The sequence below is a fragment of the Sebastes fasciatus genome, chromosome 8 (genome assembly GCF_043250625.1).
Source record: "Sebastes fasciatus isolate fSebFas1 chromosome 8, fSebFas1.pri, whole genome shotgun sequence".
Lineage (NCBI taxonomy): Eukaryota > Metazoa > Chordata > Actinopteri > Perciformes > Sebastidae > Sebastes > Sebastes fasciatus.
The window spans coordinates 21,181,025-21,200,335 of NC_133802.1; the positions used below are offsets into that span (position 1 = coordinate 21,181,025).

Here is a 19,311-nt window from a genome sequence, read left to right on the forward strand (position 1 = left end):
GTTACTGGTCGCTGTAATTGTTCCCCCTGTCCTTACTGGCTGTGAAAAAGTCTCTTTTTAAAGCAGTTTCAGTGTAAGTGATGGGAGACAAAACCCACAATCCTCGTTCTGTACAGTCAACATGTTCTCATCCCAGCTCACACACTTTAATAGGCTACTCTATCAAAACATAAGCACAACTACAAGCTAAGTATACCTTTCTGCATATAAGGCAAGAACACTTAATTATACTTTTCTTAAGTATATCTCGATCAAAAGATTAAGTACAAGTAGGCCTATAAGCCAAGTATACTTAGACTTTTCTGTGTACTTGTCAGTATAAGCCAAGCATACTTAGACTGTTCTTTATACTTGTCAGTATGAGCCAAGTATACTTATGTATACTTTTGTTAAGTATATCTCTGATAAGTACATACAAAGTAAACTGAAATTATACCCTCTTTTTTAAGTTTAAAAGTAGTATACTAATAGAACATTTCAATAATCTTCTTTTTAGTAAGGGCCGTCACATACTGCCGCTTCACATCAAGTGTGTATAAAGTCTTTTAAAGGGGAACTCCACTGATTTTACATATCAAAGTCACAATTTACAGGTCTTGGGGGGTGGGGCATCATAAGTGAACAAAAAATTGCAAAGTTATAATTTATAGACATTTTGATTTGACAAAAATTAGAATTAGTTTCATCCTTCAGTATTGAGATTAGAAATGTGAAGAGAAGGTTATCATGACTGATGGTGGTCAAGAGAGCATAAGGGGGCAGCCTGGCAGAGGTTAGGAAACAAGCCTTTTTTAAATCCCCTTAGTCTCTCTCTCTCTCTCTCTCTCTCTCTCTCTCTCTCTCGCACACTCTCTCTCTCTCTCTCTCTCTCACACACACTTCCTCTCTCTCTCTCACTCTCCCTCTCTCTCTATCTATCTCTCTTTTCCTCTCTCTCTCTCTCTCTCTCTCTCTCTCTCTCTTTCTCTCTCTCTTCCCCTCGAGATAAAGCAACACAGCTTTGCTTTGGAGGACGAAGAAAAAAAAAAGAGGGGATTTTGCAAGCGGGGAATTGGCCAAATTAAAGATAATCATGCTGTTGTTATATCACTGTCACATCTGGCCTCAGGGTGATTGGCCGGGGCTCCTTGGCGGTGCCTGCTGTCGGTGCGCTGAGCCCGGAGGTGGCTGCAGGACGCGCGTTGTGGTCAGTCGATCCGGTGCGCACTAATGCGCACTAACCATGTGTCCGGCACGGCCCGGCACGGCCCGGAGCGCACAACTCTCACCAACAACAACTAGAAGAAGTTTGTAGGATCTCACTGAAGGTAGGCCGCTTCCCTCTCCTCCTCCAACAGTCTGTACCAACATGTGCTACAGTACAGGTTCCTGTGTGATCCAGCAGTTTAAATTCAACCAGCTGTTGCACAGTCGCGCTGCATGAGAGGCGCTCCTGTCTGCAGCCGGAACAACAGAGAAATCACAGCTGAATTTGTTTCTAAAGAAATTGGAAAAATGAAAAATTAACATTTAGGCTATACAAAACAGAATATGGCTTATTCTTTATGTCAATGCTAATTCTTCCATCTGGACAAATCCTTTCTTCTTCTTAATATGATATGTGAGTCATTCTATAATTAGGGGTACATTTCATGTCAACCAAAAAGTGAGGAAATCAGTTTTCTTTTTTGATAAATAATTTACCATAATATACTATAATATAAATGTGCTAAATTCATAAATCGCCAAGCTTAAGCTTTAATAACTTTTTAAATATTTTAATGAAAATAAACATTTGATTCATTATTTTTGTCAACTGTGTTACAGACAAAAGTTGTGTCATATAAAACATGAACAAGGTACTACACATTTGATAACACATTTGTTTGAACGTTTTTGAGTCTATTCACCAGGGGTTTTAAGGTTGTCTGTGTAACTGATTTGAAAATATGAATTTTGAGCTTCATAATGGACATTTTGTGGGATGCTCTCAGGAAGGATGAATATTTTTTCAACATAAACCCCCATTACACTGAATTTAGAGTTATTCATCCTTATGTAAGCCTTCCCTCTCTAAAGATATCCCCCATCTTTTTTTTGTATTATGTCCATCGTTGGCTTAATCCCAGCTTGTATTTGTGCTGAGCTCACATTACTTCAGGACTTTTTTTTTTTACAGCATCTGTGATGTTGAATTAGTTTTCCTCTTTTCCGTCTAAAGATGTTCAGGATTGAGGAAAGCCAGCACCTCAGCTTGATTTTTTTCTGCTCCTGTGTTTATGTCGAAAACACTGAAATATACTGTAGATGCCTCAATGGAATAATGCAACCATAGTTTGCCTTAAGATTTGATGTAATGTTGTATTTACCTCTGTCTGGTGCAGGGTTGCATGCAGCCATCTCCACACATATACCCTATTTTGATTAAAGTTCAAACTGTGATCCATCTGCAGGCAAACTTTCTGAAGTGAGCATCTCATCATTCACTCCCTCATTGTTCTCCATGAACCCCTCAAAACTCCACTGACCCTGCATCCTCCACCCACCTGTCATGGCACGCACAGAAAAACTCAAACATGATGTGATCCATTAACACCCGTCGATGTAACACACGAGATGGAGCAAAAGTTTTGTTTAAAAGAATAAGAAATCTTTTATAGTGAAGGAAGTTTCTCTTGGTGTTGAGACCTGATGAAAAGCGTCTTTAAATACAGAAAGAGTGAAAAAAAATAATGTTTGGTCTATTTTTGCAATCATTTCTTACCTTGTGATGATCACCAACCGAAAGCCATAATTTACCCCCTATTGTCTCATTTTAACACCAGTTACATTCTCATAAACTGGTACATAAGTAGACTCTCTGCTATGAGTCCGTCCACACGCTGTCCAGGTTAGTAAAACTGTTACTGAGGGAGACAAAAGGGATCAAAAGTAGTGCAGTATGTGTGATATGGTAGGATATTCACTAAATATGCATGGTGTATTTTGGCATCTGTGTGTGTCTGGATGTCGTGGACATGTGTTTGCACGCCACCTGAGATTAGTGATATGTAAGAGAGAGTCAGACCAGATGGCCATATTTTCCTAGTCTGGATCTGGCACAAAAAAGGCTTCTAAAAAAAAAAAAAAGCATCATATTTCTGTGAATGACACCGACTTAATCCCCACTGTGGAGGAGGAACACCAGGGTGGGTTGGGTAGACGGTGGGAGGGATGAGAGCGTGGGTGTGTGTTTCATTGCTTTTGAGGTAAAACAAAATGGTGTTATTTAACCTTTTGGCAAATAACCTGTTACTACATGATGATAGACAGAGTTCATGAAGAGTTCAATGAAGATGTTAAGTAACGCGAAGAGATGTTTATATGAACGCTTGAGAAGAGATGTGTGAGGAAGGTAGGTTGAAAACACAGCACAACATTTTGCTGGTGGAACAGGAGTGACTGATTCACATGGAGTTCAAGATAATAACACTTGTTCCCTGTTCAGTTAGCCTTGTTTCAAGAATTATGAGAGTCAATATCTTGATAGGCAGATCGCTCGCTATGACAAATCAGCTTCTTAAAGGCTCTGAAGACTAATGTAGTAATGGGATCCTACTTTTCAGTGTATGACCTGATGTGCTAATAATTTGATCCTGTCTTTATCATGAAGAAAGAGTTGTTGGCAGGTGTTGTTTATGCACAGCTATGCTTTGATAATGCTTGGCTTCTGGTTAGGTTTGTGCATGTGTGGTGGGTGTGTTTCACAGTTTCATCCTAAATACAGACAGACCCATGCTGGCACATCAAATATCTGTGCCAGCAATGTTGGAACCCATCGGCTATCGGTCTGACGAAGATAAGCCTCTGGGAGCAAGGGGCTATATTTCTGGGGTTCTGGTGTAACCAGAGGATATCCGGGCCAAGACTTCCTCTTCCGTGCGCTGCTCATAGTTTACAGTCCGATTAGCAACTTGAGATGCGAGACTGGAGTTGGAGTTGAGAGACGACGCGTACGATTGGATTTTTTCACAAGTAGACAGTTTACAAGCTAAATTCAAACCAATAAAAAGCAAAATCATCGTCAGACGATAGCCGGTGGGTTCCGAGTTTGTATTTCGGCAAATGCGTTCTGTCTCTTTTGCTCTCCACACGGACGGTTTAACTGCATTCAACCAAAGCCTTCTTGAACGTGATTGGTCAATACTACTCGGACTACAAACGGAAACCAGAACGCTTCCGATGCCAAAATCTTGTCCCGTTGCCAACAGATTCTACATGTGAATGCAGAATCTCTTTATAGAGATTATATTCAGTAAATGGCTTCATACCTCAGACATAATATGTATTTTTGAGAAACCAGAGCATTAGGCAGTATAGGCTATCTGTCTGCTTCCGTCAAACAGCACTATTAGATGTTTATGTTAACCTTTTTTTGCAATGCAAGTTCATGGCCTTCTAATCTGTTGATTAATTCCTCTGATTGAATGGATGACCGTAGTCTGCACCTGCTGGTTAGCCTGTAGCCTCCAGTTTTGTCTAAAGTAGGCATATATGTTCTATTTTTGGATGCTCCACAGGAAGTGTTTCATTAATTAGGAAGTGATTTTGGCTGAACTGTGCTCGTGATCATGCTGTTTGTGTGTGCCGGGTTAGTGTGTGTGTGTGTGTGTGTGTCTTGTCAAAAGGCCAAAGGAGGATTTTGGTCCCAGCTGCTGTGCACTGGGACTTGGCCTGGAGCCGGCAGACACACCCATGTCAGCATCAGCAGCTTACCTCTTCTGAATGCCTCGCGGAGACGGCACGTCGACCATAAATCTGCCCCAGACTGACATATGGGCAAAATAATATTTAGATGTTTTCTAGCATTTTGTCAAGAAATAAAATGTCAGCTCTCTTTACTGTAATTCAGTGTGACGTGCGTGTGCCATCCAACATGATGTATTGGTGAAGAGTTTTAACTTCTACTCCCTGAGTTTGGAATAATCGTCTGCAATCAATGGCAACACAGCTCATGGTGTTCATATCACACTCACATTTATACTCACAACTGTCCCCGAGAAACAGCATCAGGAAATAAAATTACAGGCGAGTTAAATGTTTCGCATTTATAATAAGTTATAATGAAATAACTACTGGAGTGATAATGTAACAACCCTGCAGTCCAAAATTATTATTTAAGATAATTTCCATACACTGTATTCTAAAAGTATATAATATACCAACATGTATTTCATAGCTTAACAACATGAATGAGTAAAGTAAATAATCAAGGTAAAACAAGATTAATTATATTACAATTAAGGTTACAGTAACCAATATTCTCACAGTCATCATCCACAAATAGCAAACATTGCTTCGGTCTACTTCAATATGCACTTATTCATATTTAATAGCGTGAACACATGAGTGTATGTGTAATGTATTCAGCATTGCTGGACATGGTTTTCATACACAGTGTAGCCTTTGCTGTAGAACTTGTGATTTCTGTGCGTGTAATTGTGTGCGTTGGTTTGAGTGTTTCATCTTGGCTCACTTGTCTCTAAGGATGACCCGCCACAGTCAAAGAGTGTCATTGTATGTAGCTGGGTCATCTGAAATTCAATATAGCAGGCCACACACACACTCACATATACACACATAGTCACACTCATACAGTACAAGCACACAGTATAGTGTCCCCTCATATAACTGCCACACACTGAAGATCATTGAGAGTCCATTTCGCATCTATTTTTAGCTCTTTTAACCCTTTGAGACCCGTTGGATCGTGGGCGATCCCGACCGACTTTACTGGTATTCAAAGGCTTTGGCAGGTTCGGTTTTAGAGTCTAGAGTGAAGATACAGATATCATATGAAACTAGAAAAATATGTCATGCTAGCTTGTCGGGAAGGAGGCTAAATAACGCTCCAAAGTTGGGCTAAATTTTGGCGAGGAAAAATTGTCGTGGTCATTTTCAAAGGGGTCCCTTGACCTATGACCTGAAGTTATGTGAATGAAAATGGGTTCTATGGGTACCCACAAGTCTCCCCTTTACAGACATGCCCACTTTATGATAATCACATGCAGTTTTAGGCAAAAAGCTTGCAGTTTTTTGCATGCAGTATAAATGTATTTTCGCCTATTCTAAAATGGTGTATCTGAATATTTCTGCATACTGGGGTCTTGAATTACATAAAGTATCATTGTAAAGCTGAGACTCTTGTGAATCCAATGAGCCCAATTGTATTCATGTGTGATGATGCGAGTCCCCATAGTAGCCCTGTCATTGTAGTGAGACCATTTTTTGAAACTTGACCTCACTGTATAAAATTACCTGTTGTGACCTCTTGGATAATCACAGCCTCATGAAACGTTACAGCCACAAACTAGAGACCTAGGGCATTCAGAGGATGTATGGCTTTCGTAGATTGACAATAAGGGGGTTTCTGAGCAGTTTCCTGCTCGCCATCCAATCGCCAAAAAATGCAATTCTGGAAGAAATCTCCAAATGTCCCAAGTTTGTCATGGCTTTTTCTATTGTGTTTTCAAAGGTCTTGGTGTGTTAATGTGGTATTTTGGAGGGATTATTGATAATTTTTTTATCAATTCTCCATTGGTAAAAAATGGTTAAATTTAGTACCAAATCTGATAAATTGTCAAATCTAACAAAAGGTATCAACCAAAAGATTTCTGCAAGAACTTATGAGACATAATAGAGCATGGGAATGGACTTCATATACTTCAATCACAATGTTGTAAATCATTATATACTTTCACAATCAATTTAAATTCATTAATTCATTCATATTTATTACAGATTTAGGACTACAACAACTTGACACACAGTGCTGAGCTGCATCTCAAATTAATCTGCATGACAATTGCTACTTGCACAACACACCCGAATCTCCAACTCAACTCTCAGCGGTTGAGTTGCATCGTTGGGAGTTGCCAGAGTTTGACAAGGAAGTAGAATGTGTGGATTAAAAGAGACGATATATCGGGTTTGATCCTGTTTTCTTTATCCATTTTGAGTCTGACAGTGTCATAGGTGTCATGGTCCTGGGATTTTTTCATAGTCTGTTTCCTGTTTTATTTTGAAAGTTCACTCCTCATGTGTCATGTTTGGTTTTACTTCCTGTCTTTGTAGGTTTTCCCGCCTGTTTTTGCCACACCTGTTTTTCATTAGTTAATTAGTCCATTGTGTATAGTCTTTGTGCTGCCCTCTCCTCGTGACAGTTTGTCGTAGTCCAGCCTGTTGAAGAAAGTTTGTTTCCCAGTGTTTCAGTGTTACTGGTCTGTTTTGGGATTTGCCTCTGTTGCCTGCCTGTTTTTGGACTGCACTCTGTAAGTTTATTCATCATTAATCATCATCAAATCACCACCTGCTGCCACCTCGACAGAGTTCTCTGCGCCTGGGTCCAAACCTGCTATTCCTCAACTGTAATAATATGAGTGTAATGCTAAATCCGTGGAATAAGCATACCTTAGGGGCTGATCACACCAAGACACGTCACTTCAGGCGAGGCCGCTTCAAAAACAGACCCAGACCCAGACAGCAGCTGGAGCGAGGGCTGGGAGGCGGAGTTAAAGGAAACAATACTGCGCCTGCTCTATGGGCCCAATGGATGTGGAAGAGCGCCAGATGATCCAGGTGATTTTATACTTGGAAGTCAAACTTTTTTGCTTCATGCGCCACTGAGCAACTTCCATAGAAATGAACAGGGCCTCACCTCCAATGCTGTATATCTAGTTCTCTTTATACATGCGTGGTGTTACCGGGTGATCATATGTGATTAAGGGAAAAATCTCTCTTTCTCATATTTGACGCATCTCGGTGTGATCAGCCCCTTAAATACACTTTAGGTTCTACACATAGATTCTGAAGCCATATCAGTTGTAAGATGTTGAAAGTGAATGTTTTGCTCTGTATGTTCTGTCTGATAGATATAGAAATATAGAGGTAAAAATATGTGACTCGGGCAACCCTATGTGTGTGTGTGTGTGTGGGTGTGTGTGGGTGTGTGTTCTGTATCTGTGATGGCTCGCTAGTATCTGTGTTGATCTGACAGAAGAGATCCCTCGGCTTATAGCACTGAGCTACCCAGCCCACATTAATCTGCTTAATAGGGTCAAAACTCTGGTCCAAAAATACCAACTCTACCAACCAATGACCTCATACAGCCAGAGACCCCGCCACCACATCACAGCGACATAACAAAAGGTCCAACATACAATGTCAACCATACTGTATTTACTTTACCTCGAAGTGAGAACGCCTCTTGCGGTATAGTTCTTTACACAGAAGAAAAAACCCTGATGCTTTTACACTTGTGTGAGCGCACTTAACAGAATCACCGACTGGGCTCAGCTGCAACATCTGGCACACTGTGGATTTATTCTTGTGATAATGAACAGTAAAGTGTGTTAGAATTTGGACTTCAATTTGTGATGAGGAAAGTGAAAAGGAGAAAATTTTAGGTTATTTATTATTTATTGAGCAGGCGGCGTGTAAAATTAAAACAGCTTCATCAGTGGACGCTTTAAGCAATATTGCATCATAGTTTAACAGCATAGTATGTAGTTTATATAGTGTATAGTTTTGCATAGTATATAGTTTATATAGTATATAGTTTAGCGTAGTATTCATATATATCAGCAGAGCCGTATCTACGCACATGCCGAGGGCCTCCTTGCCACTAGGGGGACCAGACAGAGGGGTAAAGAACATCAACTGTCTACATAATGAAAATATTTTAAAATATATGTTAGTTAATTAGAATAATAATTAATGTACATAAAAAAATTATGGAATAAAAATTTAACATATATAGGCTATATGAAGACATTGGACTGACTTATATGTAAACTATCGGGCAACTCCGGGGTCAGAAAAGTGAAGCCAATGGGGAAGTGCCTTAAACTTACATTCTTTCAAACAGCCAGCAGGGGGCGACTCGTCTGGTTGCAAAAAGAAGTTTGATTGTATAGAAGTCTGTGAGAAAATGACCCTACTTCTCACTTTATTTATTACCTCAGATAACATTGTAAACATGAGTTTATGGTCTCAGTCGCTAGTTTCAAGTGTTCTTCAATACTGCATGATGTTCATTTTGTAAATTAAGGTCCCATTTAGAGTCAAATAGACCATAAAGCAGGGTATGCTTTAGGGCGTGGCTACCTTGTGATTGACAGGTCGCTACCGCACTTAGACACAGCTGCATCAAAATTCATTAACACCTGCTATAAAAGAAAACCAGTCCACCTAGCGCCCCCTACATGCACATTTTAATATCAAATATCAAAAAAGTTGATATCGAATGTCAAAATGTGCATGTAGAGGGGGCTGAAAAATACAGTCTGCCTAGTGTAATCTATCCATTTATTATGTATATTAGATATCAGAAAGGATAAATAACAGGGATTACAGTCGAAAATTGAAGAACTGAACCTGGATGTGGCAATTTTCTGTTATAAGGTGACTGAAGGCTGATGACAAAAGCAGATAACGAGGTCCATTTAGATTAAAATGTAGGATATTAACCAGAATCGACAGCAAGCAAAAGATCACTTGAAACTTTAATGAAGCCTCAAGCCTTAGTATTACTTTGCATACACATACATACACACGCGCACAAAGACAAAAACACACGTGAAAACCCACAACAACAAAAAAGCTGCCCGCTAATGTCAGAGCTGAAGATTTGGGAGACATAATGGCTGTTATAGACTGTGTTTGTATCAGGCTTGACCCCTGTGGCTCTTAAACCTTTTATGCTTTAAAAGGTCTGAAGTCTCGTACCTCCTCAGTCAACAATTGGACATAAACATGCATCTCTTTCCGACCAGCTATAGCAGAGGATTGCAGTTAAGCTAGATCTGCCTGAACATCTGTTCATGTTTACACATGTGGTAAAGTCACAGCGGTCAGTTTAACATAAAATGCATAGTAGCTCAGCTCAGCATATTTCTGATACACATTCCCACATTGTCCCACATGTATTTTTTACTACCAACTATGAACAGTATTTTTGTGTGCGCATGTAGCAAGAGATGTTATCTCATGCGTTGCTCCCACTATGACTCCCCGTGTATTAATAGCATGGTGAGAATAGTCGGACCACCATGGGTTGGCATGGGCCCCATGTGACACCTCTGTTTTATGCTGTGCTTACACAAGTCAAGGTCACACGGCCTCTTCAGACGCATTTTTGTCCTCACTGCTGCAGAGCACAGCTGCTAGTGTCTGGCAGAGTCTTTTTTCCATGCATATGTGAATGTATTGTAGCAGTCTTTCGCAAAGACTGGGTCAAATTTAACATTTATATCTGGAGTACACATTCGAGCCACATGAGGGAGCCTGAATGTCGGAGTCTTCTGATAATTGAAGCCTACTTATAAAATTCAATCTAATATGAAAGGCTAGCATACATTCATACATTTCTTTGTTTTACTGATGATGAAAAAAATGTTTAACTCCGCCTAAATGTATTTTTTGGTCTCATTTATAAAGTATTTAACATGTGTATATGTTTTCAACACATGCATAAAACAAAGTTCTTGTGATTTATCTCTTCGAAATGCCTGGTTTACCCATTCAAGATAATATAAAGTGATGCGGAAATGGCAGTAAAAATAGTAAGGAACGTTCATTTACGCACAAATTCGCTATTCTCACGATTTAAAGATAAGGCCTATGGTGAATTGGGTCACGGGAAACACTGTATTGTAGTATATGATATAATTTATATGTCATATACACTTATATCTTAAATATCTCTTCGTTATTTATACATTTTTCATGCATTTATTTATTCTTTTGAGTTGTAAGCCATCAACTAACGTGTTAAATCATTCAAAAGCTTCAGCACTGAACCTCAGACAGCCTGTGTTTTTCTTTCTTTTGTTTTAATGTTGTCATTAATCAAATGGAAGTACATCACAACATTTGATTGTGGTTATGTAATGTTAAAATGCATATCGTTTTCAATCTTATTACAGTTGTGTTTGGGTGTTTAAGCTTCCTTCCACTTTATCTACATAGCCTATTCATTAAGCAAGAGTATTTCTTTTGCCAATATGCATCCTGTAATTAATTAACAAATGTACCTGTTTTCCTGTAGAAAACGTTCATATGCTTGTCTATCGATGCACAACATCTGGATTAATTTATTATCAAGCCCATATTGATTACATTGTTTTTCTGTAATTTTGTCTTTTGTTTGCTTGATCATTTGCAGGTATGTGACACATGCTAGTCAAAGGTGTACAGTAAAAAATTGAGAGTTACAATATAATACAATGATTTTAAGAGAGTATGACGGGGAAAACACTATGAAAGTCCCACAGAAAGAGATAAAGGCTTCACTGTGCTCCTAATGACACTTCCTGAGACTGAAAAGCATATCCTTGCATGAGTACTTTTAATTAACAAATCGAAGGGTATAAAACAGGATTAAACTATTGTCACAGTTTCACAAATGTCATTGGAAACGGAACGAGACGTGTTGATTAGACAGCGTTGACAAGGCTGTCTCCGCAGTAGTTGTTCACACATGCTCTAGGAGTTATGAGAGTGGAGTGGCAGCTTCTTCACATGCCTGTGTGTACAAATAGGTTTTACAGCGTGAGGACAGGGAGGTATGGTCGGGTGCGTCTAAGTGTCGAGTGTTGTGTGAATTTGACACAAGATCATTTACGTCGTCTGGGAGTGGGGCCCTTAAGAGATTCAATTCCTCCTTTTTTTCCTGCTCTGATGGAAGATATTAGACTGAACTTTATGGAAAATGTATGTTCACAAGGTGTACAGCTTAGAAGGAGCTTCTAGTTAAAGAAAGAGTAAGAAAAGGAGGTGATAATAATCGTTGAAAGTGAAAGGTTCGAAAGCCGTGTGGGGTGAGGATGGCAGCTTTGATTCCTCCTGCCCGTGTCACCCTCTCGTCATTCCTTCCTCCCAGCCGTGTTGAACATGTTAACGGAGTTGTTAAATGTTAATTATTTATTGTGAAACTGTGAATAAGTCAGATATGGATATGGCCTCTGTCTGTGTGCAGGGTGAGTAAGTCAAGCATGGAGAGAGATCTGAGGATCTAATCGCAGCGTTCCAGACTAGAAGGCCTTGAGCACATCACATAGATCTCTGAGAGATAGCGTAGCATATGGCACACATGGCCACACAAACACACACACACACACACACACACACACACACACACACACACACACACGCACACACACACTTGCATACAAAAAATATCAATCACGCAATATTGACAGATTTCTTTCTGCTGCTTTTCTTTGTTTCTCTGTGACTTGTGTGTGTGCTTGTTTGCATGTGTTCTTGTGTGTGTGCGCATGTGGCCTTTGCCCCAGCTCTTGTTTCTACTCCAGCATAAGGTTACCCTATGTAGTCTGTGATGGATTAGTCATTCTGATGTCAATTCAGGAGGTAGCACAAAGCTGCAGCCGTAGCAGAACTCGTGGAGGACCCGTTTTCTCCTTCTCTCCTGTTTTTGCTTTTTACAGCATATCATAAACACGTGGTCTGTAGACTTCTTGCTAAGGAAGGTAAGCTGTGTGCTGCTTATTTGTTATTCTGTCTATCAGGTTGTTTGGGCAGTTTGTACTGAGGTTTCCATTACCTTGTTTCTTCCTTTAACAGAAAGAGTGCATGGAGCAGCTTGGCATTGCAGCTTTCGAAATTCAAATTCAAAACCCAGAGATCACATTTCGCATGTCTTGAGTCAGATTTCGCTCTGTTTTTTTTTAAGAGAAAGCAGAATCATAACTTAAACATACCCCTCTCAACAGCACATCTGGGTCACAACTGTAATTAAAGGTGAATGAGTGCAACCATCTTGATCTGTTTTGGAAACCATTTGTCTTTTTTGGAGAGAGTCAGAGCGATCGTACGTCTTTCCATTACTTTCCGAGACCGACGCTTAAGGGTTGGCAGTTCTTTCTCTTACATTAAGAAAAATTAAACATTAACGGCATATTGAGTTATTGGAAACACATCAGGAATTGGTTGAGCAGAGCAATATCATTGGCTAATTTCCAAGTATTGATCCAAGAGTGGCTTCTTCTGTGGCTTCTATTTTAGGATCATGAGAGGTTCTTGGTTGCTCAAAGGGTCAAATGACGTTGTTCTGGTCATGTGGTTTAAGAGGAGAAGAGGGTTTGATTTGATTTATCATTTATCATTTTAAGTTTTTTTAGGGCTGTCAAAGTTAACACAATAACGCATTAACGCAATTTTGTTTTAATGCCACTAATTTCTTTCATTAACACAACTTGCGATTTTTAGGTTGTATCAGGCTCAGTTTTATAGCAATTGAAGATGATATATGATGGTATCATAGCGTAAAAAATGCTCCAAACTTACGCTAAATTTTGGCGAGGAAAAACTGTTATGGCCAGTTTCAAAGGGGTCCCTTGACCTCTGACCTCAAGATGCATGAATGACAATGGGTTCTATGGGTACCCACGAGTCTCCCCTTTACAGACATGCTTTTGGGGCAAGTCATAGCCAAGTCAGCACACTGACACACTGACAGCTGTTGATGCCTGTTGGGCTTGAGTTTGCCATTTTATGATTTGAGCATATTTTTTATGCTAAATGCAGTACCTGTGAGGGTTTCTGGACAATATTAGTCAATATAGTAATTGTTTTGTGTTGTTAATTGATTTCCAATAATGAATATATACATACATTTGCATAAAGCAAGAATATTTGCCCACTCCCATGTTGATAAGAGTATTAAATATTCGACAAATCTTCCTTTAAGGTAAATTTTTAACAGATTAAAAATGTGCGATTAATTGGCGATTAAACATTTTAATCGAATTACAGACCTACTTTTTTTAATTTCATCATTTTATCATAAGTGCTATCCTACACTCCAACCGATTCTGTTTATTCTCATTAAACATCTCTACCTGTTTGAATTAGCCTTCTTCCTGTGTGCACAGTCCATCACAGCTTTTGTGTCTTTTACCCCTCATCGCCATCTGGTTGATAAGCCGCCCCTCTCGCCTTGTCAGGGCTGCTCTCTCATCATCCTGTCCATCCATCCACCCACCTATCAACTCCCATTCTCTCTCATTGTCACTTTCCTTTCCTTCTCTTGCATTCTGTCCTCATCCCGCCCCAGTCCTTCCACCCACATCCGTCTTCCCAACAATTTTCATGTCATGCTCCTTATTCACTCAGCCGGCCCTTCTCTCTCTCTCTCTCCCTCTCTCTCCTCTCTCTCTCTCTCTCTCTCTCTCTCTCTCTCCCAGTAGGATTGCTATCATTGGCACTGGTTTTAGATGGTGACTCATCTCTGGAGTCTTTAATTAAACATCTGCACACATATACACACATGTATATAAGCACACTGCACACAAAGATGCTCATTCAGACAAATGCACATAATCTTTAAACTGGTAAATCTGAATTCAGACACACATGGCACAACAGGAGCAGAGTGGATTTCTAGAAGAACGGTGCAGTTTAAATGTGAAACCAGGTGTCCTGAGGAGTCTTGGCCCATGCTATCACTGTACAGCCAGTAAATTATGCACTAATGTATGCACAGCCCCAGATACCCTGCACTGGTCTCTCATTCTAAAGTCTGCATTGGGGTCATTTAAGGTCACCTACCTTGACTCCCTTGCCCTTGAGAAGGTGTTATGTTTGTGATTATGTTCATGTATGAGAAAGAGAAATAACGTGTGCAGGGATATTGTGTATTTACAGTAGATTAGGAGTTGAAAGAAAATATCACAAATTTATGCCAAGAATTTGACCAAAAGATTATTTAATGTGTAAATAAGCCCTCCATTAGTTACTGTTTTGTTTTAGATTTGTTGATTTCCTTTTTCACAGTTACATGACTCATCGCAGTGCCTCCACAATAAAACTATCTTTCCATAACTGTGGAAAGAAGTAGCGAAGGAGTTCTTTCAAATAGATTAAAATCTTTATAATCTTTCTTTCTTCCGTCTTCGAGCTGCCTCACCCTCTTCCTCCTCTTTGTTCCCTCATTTCTGTATCTCTCTCACCGGTCTTTCTCTCTCTCTGCTGGTTTCCAGAGAGATGGGTATCTAAGAAACAAGGAGTCATGATAGAACATGTGCTTTCCGAACGTCATATTCTTGTCACCTGATGACAATTAACACAGAACAAACCTTTAAACACACTGACTCTCTTTCTTTCTCTGTCTCTCACTCTACAGGTATTGGAGGGAATAAAAAACAGAGGGCGCCTTCAATTTTTCCTTTGAGTGTAAGTGTGTTGCTGAAGACTGGATGCGCTGGTACTCTGCTGCTGGTTCTGGTGACTGATCCTCCCATCTGTCCATCTGAGTGTGTGTGATTGTCTTATCCTGGGGTCCCAAGGCTTTGCGCTGGCTGAACAGCCATGGAGGTGGCCCTGGTAGACTTTGGGAGTCTGGATGATCTTGACGGCAGCTTTGAGGATGAGGTGGACACCTACGCCGATGAGACCACGGCTCTCACGATGGACATGCCCCCAGAGCACGGCAGCCCGAGCAGCAACTACCTTATGCGAGCCTCTCAGTTTTCCTGTACGCCCGTGCCCTCCTGCATTTGGGAATCCACCTCATCTTCGCCCATTCCACAAACACAAACACTGGGAGTACCCCAGTCCCCAACCATGCCAAGTCCAAGCAGACGAGGGCGCAGTAGCTGCGCCAGCATGATCTCCAACTGGAAACTGCTGCTAAACAGTGAGGGCACTAAGGAGAGTGAGACGATCTTCAGCCGGCTCGCTAAGGAGTGCTGCGAGGACCTGTTTGTAGATAAACGAGGGCTGGACGACGGAAACCAGAAGGTCATCATCAACATCGCCGGTCTTCGGTTTGAGACGCAGGTCAAAACCTTGGACCAGTTTCCTGAGACGCTTCTGGGAGATCCTATGAAGAGGATGGACTACTTTGATCCAATGAGGAACGAGTACTTCTTTGATCGGAACCGACCCAGCTTTGACGGCATCTTGTATTACTACCAGTCAGGCGGTAAGATCAGACGTCCGGCTAACGTTCCCCTGGATGTGTTTGCAGACGAAATTGTGTTCTATGAGCTCGGAAGTGAGGCCATGGAGCAGTTCAGAGAAGATGAAGGATTCATAAAGGACGTTGACATCCCTCTACCTAATAACGATGTGTACCGGCAATTCTGGCTGCTGTTTGAGTACCCAGAGAGCTCAAATGCGGCCCGAGGTGTAGCACTTGTGTCTGTTTTTGTTATTGTCATATCCATCATTATTTTCTGCATGGAAACGCTGCCAGAATTCAGAGATGACCACGATTCAATTGTGCCCACAGCGGTGCAGCCTTTCAACCAATCTAGATCTCACAGTTCTGAGGCCCCAGCTGGTACGAAGCCCACAACTTTCTCAGACCCCTTCTTCATCATCGAGACTGCCTGCATCGCCTGGTTCTTCTTTGAGCTGTGTGTGAGGTTTATGGTCTGCCCTAGCAAAAAGGAATTTTTCCACAACCTCATGAACATAATTGACATCATATCCATCATCCCTTATTTTGTAACCGTGGTTACAGAAATGGTCTCGACGCCACAAGAGAACTCAGGACAGAACATGTCTTTGGCCATCCTGCGTATCATCCGTCTGGTCAGGGTATTTCGTATATTCAAGCTCTCGCGTCACTCCAAGGGACTGCAGATCCTGGGACAGACTCTGAAGGCCAGCATGCGCGAGCTTGGCTTGCTCATCTTCTTCCTCTTCATCGGAGTCATCCTCTTCTCCAGTGCTATCTACTTTGCAGAGGTAGACGAGCCTAACACACAGTTTGTCAGCATACCCGATGGCTTCTGGTGGGCTGTGGTTACCATGACCACTGTAGGCTACGGGGACATGTGTCCCATCACGATGGGGGGTAAAATGGTGGGCACCTTGTGTGCCATCGCAGGTGTGCTGACCATTGCTTTGCCTGTTCCCGTCATTGTTTCCAACTTCAACTACTTCTATCACAGAGAAACGGAAGCAGAGGACAAGGTGCCCTTGGCTAATGGAGTTGAGCAAGCCATGAAGACTGAGACAAGTACCAAACAGGGTAGTGACACCTCGCTCAATAAAGCCAATGGCATCTGGCAGACTGACAAAGGGAAATAACTGTACGAGAATACAATTTAGAAGGACAGACTTTGCCACAAAGTAGGAAAGAAATATCAAAGAAGAGGAGAATATGGAGGAAATTAATGATTTCCCTTGAAAAAAATGGTCTAATGGGATCAATGAGATAAAATATTTGTACCTACAGTGAAAACGTTTTATATGGATATACAGGATGTACTGTACTTACCTCTTTTGTGTCTAATATGAAAATGACACTTTGAAAATAACAGACAAGCTGAAGAATTCACCTATGTTCATGTCAATGATTGTATATCAACATATTTTAAGTTTAGCACTCTTCTTTTAGTTTCATAGAAACATAAAGAAATCTGTCACTGTCATAATTCAGCAGTATGTATGTTTAAAGGATTTTCTTTATATAATTTTGGTCTTATTTTAATTGTCCTGGCCATTAATCCTGTAATAGCATTTTGCACACCAGCTTCACTGTTGATATTTGTGGACACAATGACTGTTGACACAACTTTAAAGGCTGATACACACCGGCGTCGTTTTTTACGTCAATATATTTTTCTAACTATAGTTTTTATCATAGTACTTTCACACAAAACGCGAATATTACGCAGCAAAAAATAAGTAATTTTGGCGGAACGAGTTAGATTTTCTGAGCCTTCACACCACGAATAAAGGCATCAACCAATCTCGTTTTGCATAACGGGTTGAGTTGTGGCTATATTTATGAAACAACAACAGGGAGGCTCTTTTGTCCGAACCAAGACGGCAAACTTTATTACCCTTTCAATATTGACAAAGGCAGCGCAGACCAGATCCACTCCTTCCATTCTTACCTTTCACAATAAAAGCCCTGGATGTATAATATGCGTAGGCAAGTATTTCGCATTTTCGTGTCCGTTATTTGTCACACCCCCGGTGTGTAAAGGCCTTAAAATAGTGTGTTCTTAAAGATTTAACGAAAGGTAAAGAGAAATATTAAATGTCACAACCCAAAATGTTCATATGATTGTGACTGTTAACTGTATTGCAGAGGTGGTTTAGTTCGGCTAATAGGAATGACCTTTCTGCTGCTGGAATAGCTGACACATCATCTGATTTTATGATGATTCATATGTTAAGGGAATGTGCACAACAGGTCATGTTATACCGGAACAGACATTTATATTGGACAATTTGGTTGATGGCTTTTTCCATCTTCAAAATGTATGTTGTGTGCCGCAGTCTGCAGATAACTGCAAAATCATAACTGATCCGACTGATGGCCAATCTTACACAAATAAGACCAAGGCTGTACAAAATAACATACTTACAAAAAAACACAATTTTTCTGTAAGTGTCTTGAATGAGTAACTTGTGTATAGTTTCTAGATTATAGCCCTGCTGTATTTATTAATTTAAAACTGTATCACTATTGTATTTATTCATCCTCTTTGATGAGTAGCGTGGGTAAGAATCCTCCACTATTGTTAGCAGTCGAACTGACTCCACACTATGTATTATAATGGAGTGCCTTAAATTATGTAATGTTGGGATACTGTTGACTTCGCCATACATAATCTTACTGTAAAACCTGTGTTTATCATGCATATATGCTCAGTATTTTTGATTTCAGCTTGGTTGAAAATGTAGACGTTGTAACCTCCATTCTAACATTTGTTTGTGAGAGCTATTTTCCACAATGCTGTCCAACAAAGACCTGAAATACAATTCAACATATCTAAAGTATAGTGGATCCTATCTGTTTATGAGGTAGATACTATCCTTATAAGCGTCATAATTTTTGTCAATCAGTGGAAAACATATTGAGGAAGTAGACCTTTCAGTGACACCATGATCAGAAACACTGACAAAAGAAAGAGAAGGAAGAAGCCAAAGATAATTGATGAATAAAGGGAACTGTTACGACATCACAGGCCACAATGTCCCATGATCTGTCTTATTTTAAGTTATGCTGTATCAGTGTAATTTTCTGGTGGTTCGTTTTATGAATATTTCTTTTATAACATGTTTACCTATTATAAAAGAAATCTTAGAGTGGAAAAGTAGCTTGTCAATTGGGATCCAACAATAGATGTTATCTCAAAATTGCGTTATGTTCGTGACATCGCTTATGTCTGAATATCTGGTGGAGCATATCGAGCTTGTGGAGCCAAAGGGGCGTAAGTGTGTTATATCAGAGTTTACAGAGTTTACAGGAGAGCCAAAACTAATTTTGATCAAACTTGAGTCAGCTGCTGTTGCCAAGTAATGAAC

The 19,311-nt window shown here is 40.3% G+C and overlaps 1 protein-coding gene across 3 annotated transcripts; it reads left to right on the forward strand.

Moving 5' to 3' along the window:
* The first annotated feature begins 987 nt into the window (after positions 1 to 987).
* kcna10a (potassium voltage-gated channel, shaker-related subfamily, member 10a) lies at positions 988 to 19,067 on the forward strand. Of its 3 annotated transcripts, none has more exons than XM_074644235.1 (2): positions 988 to 1,307; positions 15,164 to 19,067. In XM_074644235.1, exon 2 carries the CDS (start codon positions 15,349 to 15,351, stop codon positions 17,077 to 17,079), a length of 1,731 nt encoding a protein of 576 aa, XP_074500336.1. In that variant the 5' UTR covers positions 988 to 1,307; positions 15,164 to 15,348; the 3' UTR covers positions 17,080 to 19,067. The 3 variants fall into 3 exon arrangements, with proteins under 3 accessions (XP_074500336.1, XP_074500334.1, XP_074500335.1); XM_074644233.1 differs by lacking the exon at positions 988 to 1,307 and adding an exon at positions 6,785 to 7,289; XM_074644234.1 differs by lacking the exon at positions 988 to 1,307 and adding an exon at positions 7,305 to 7,596.
* The last annotated feature ends 244 nt before the right edge of the window (positions 19,068 to 19,311 follow it).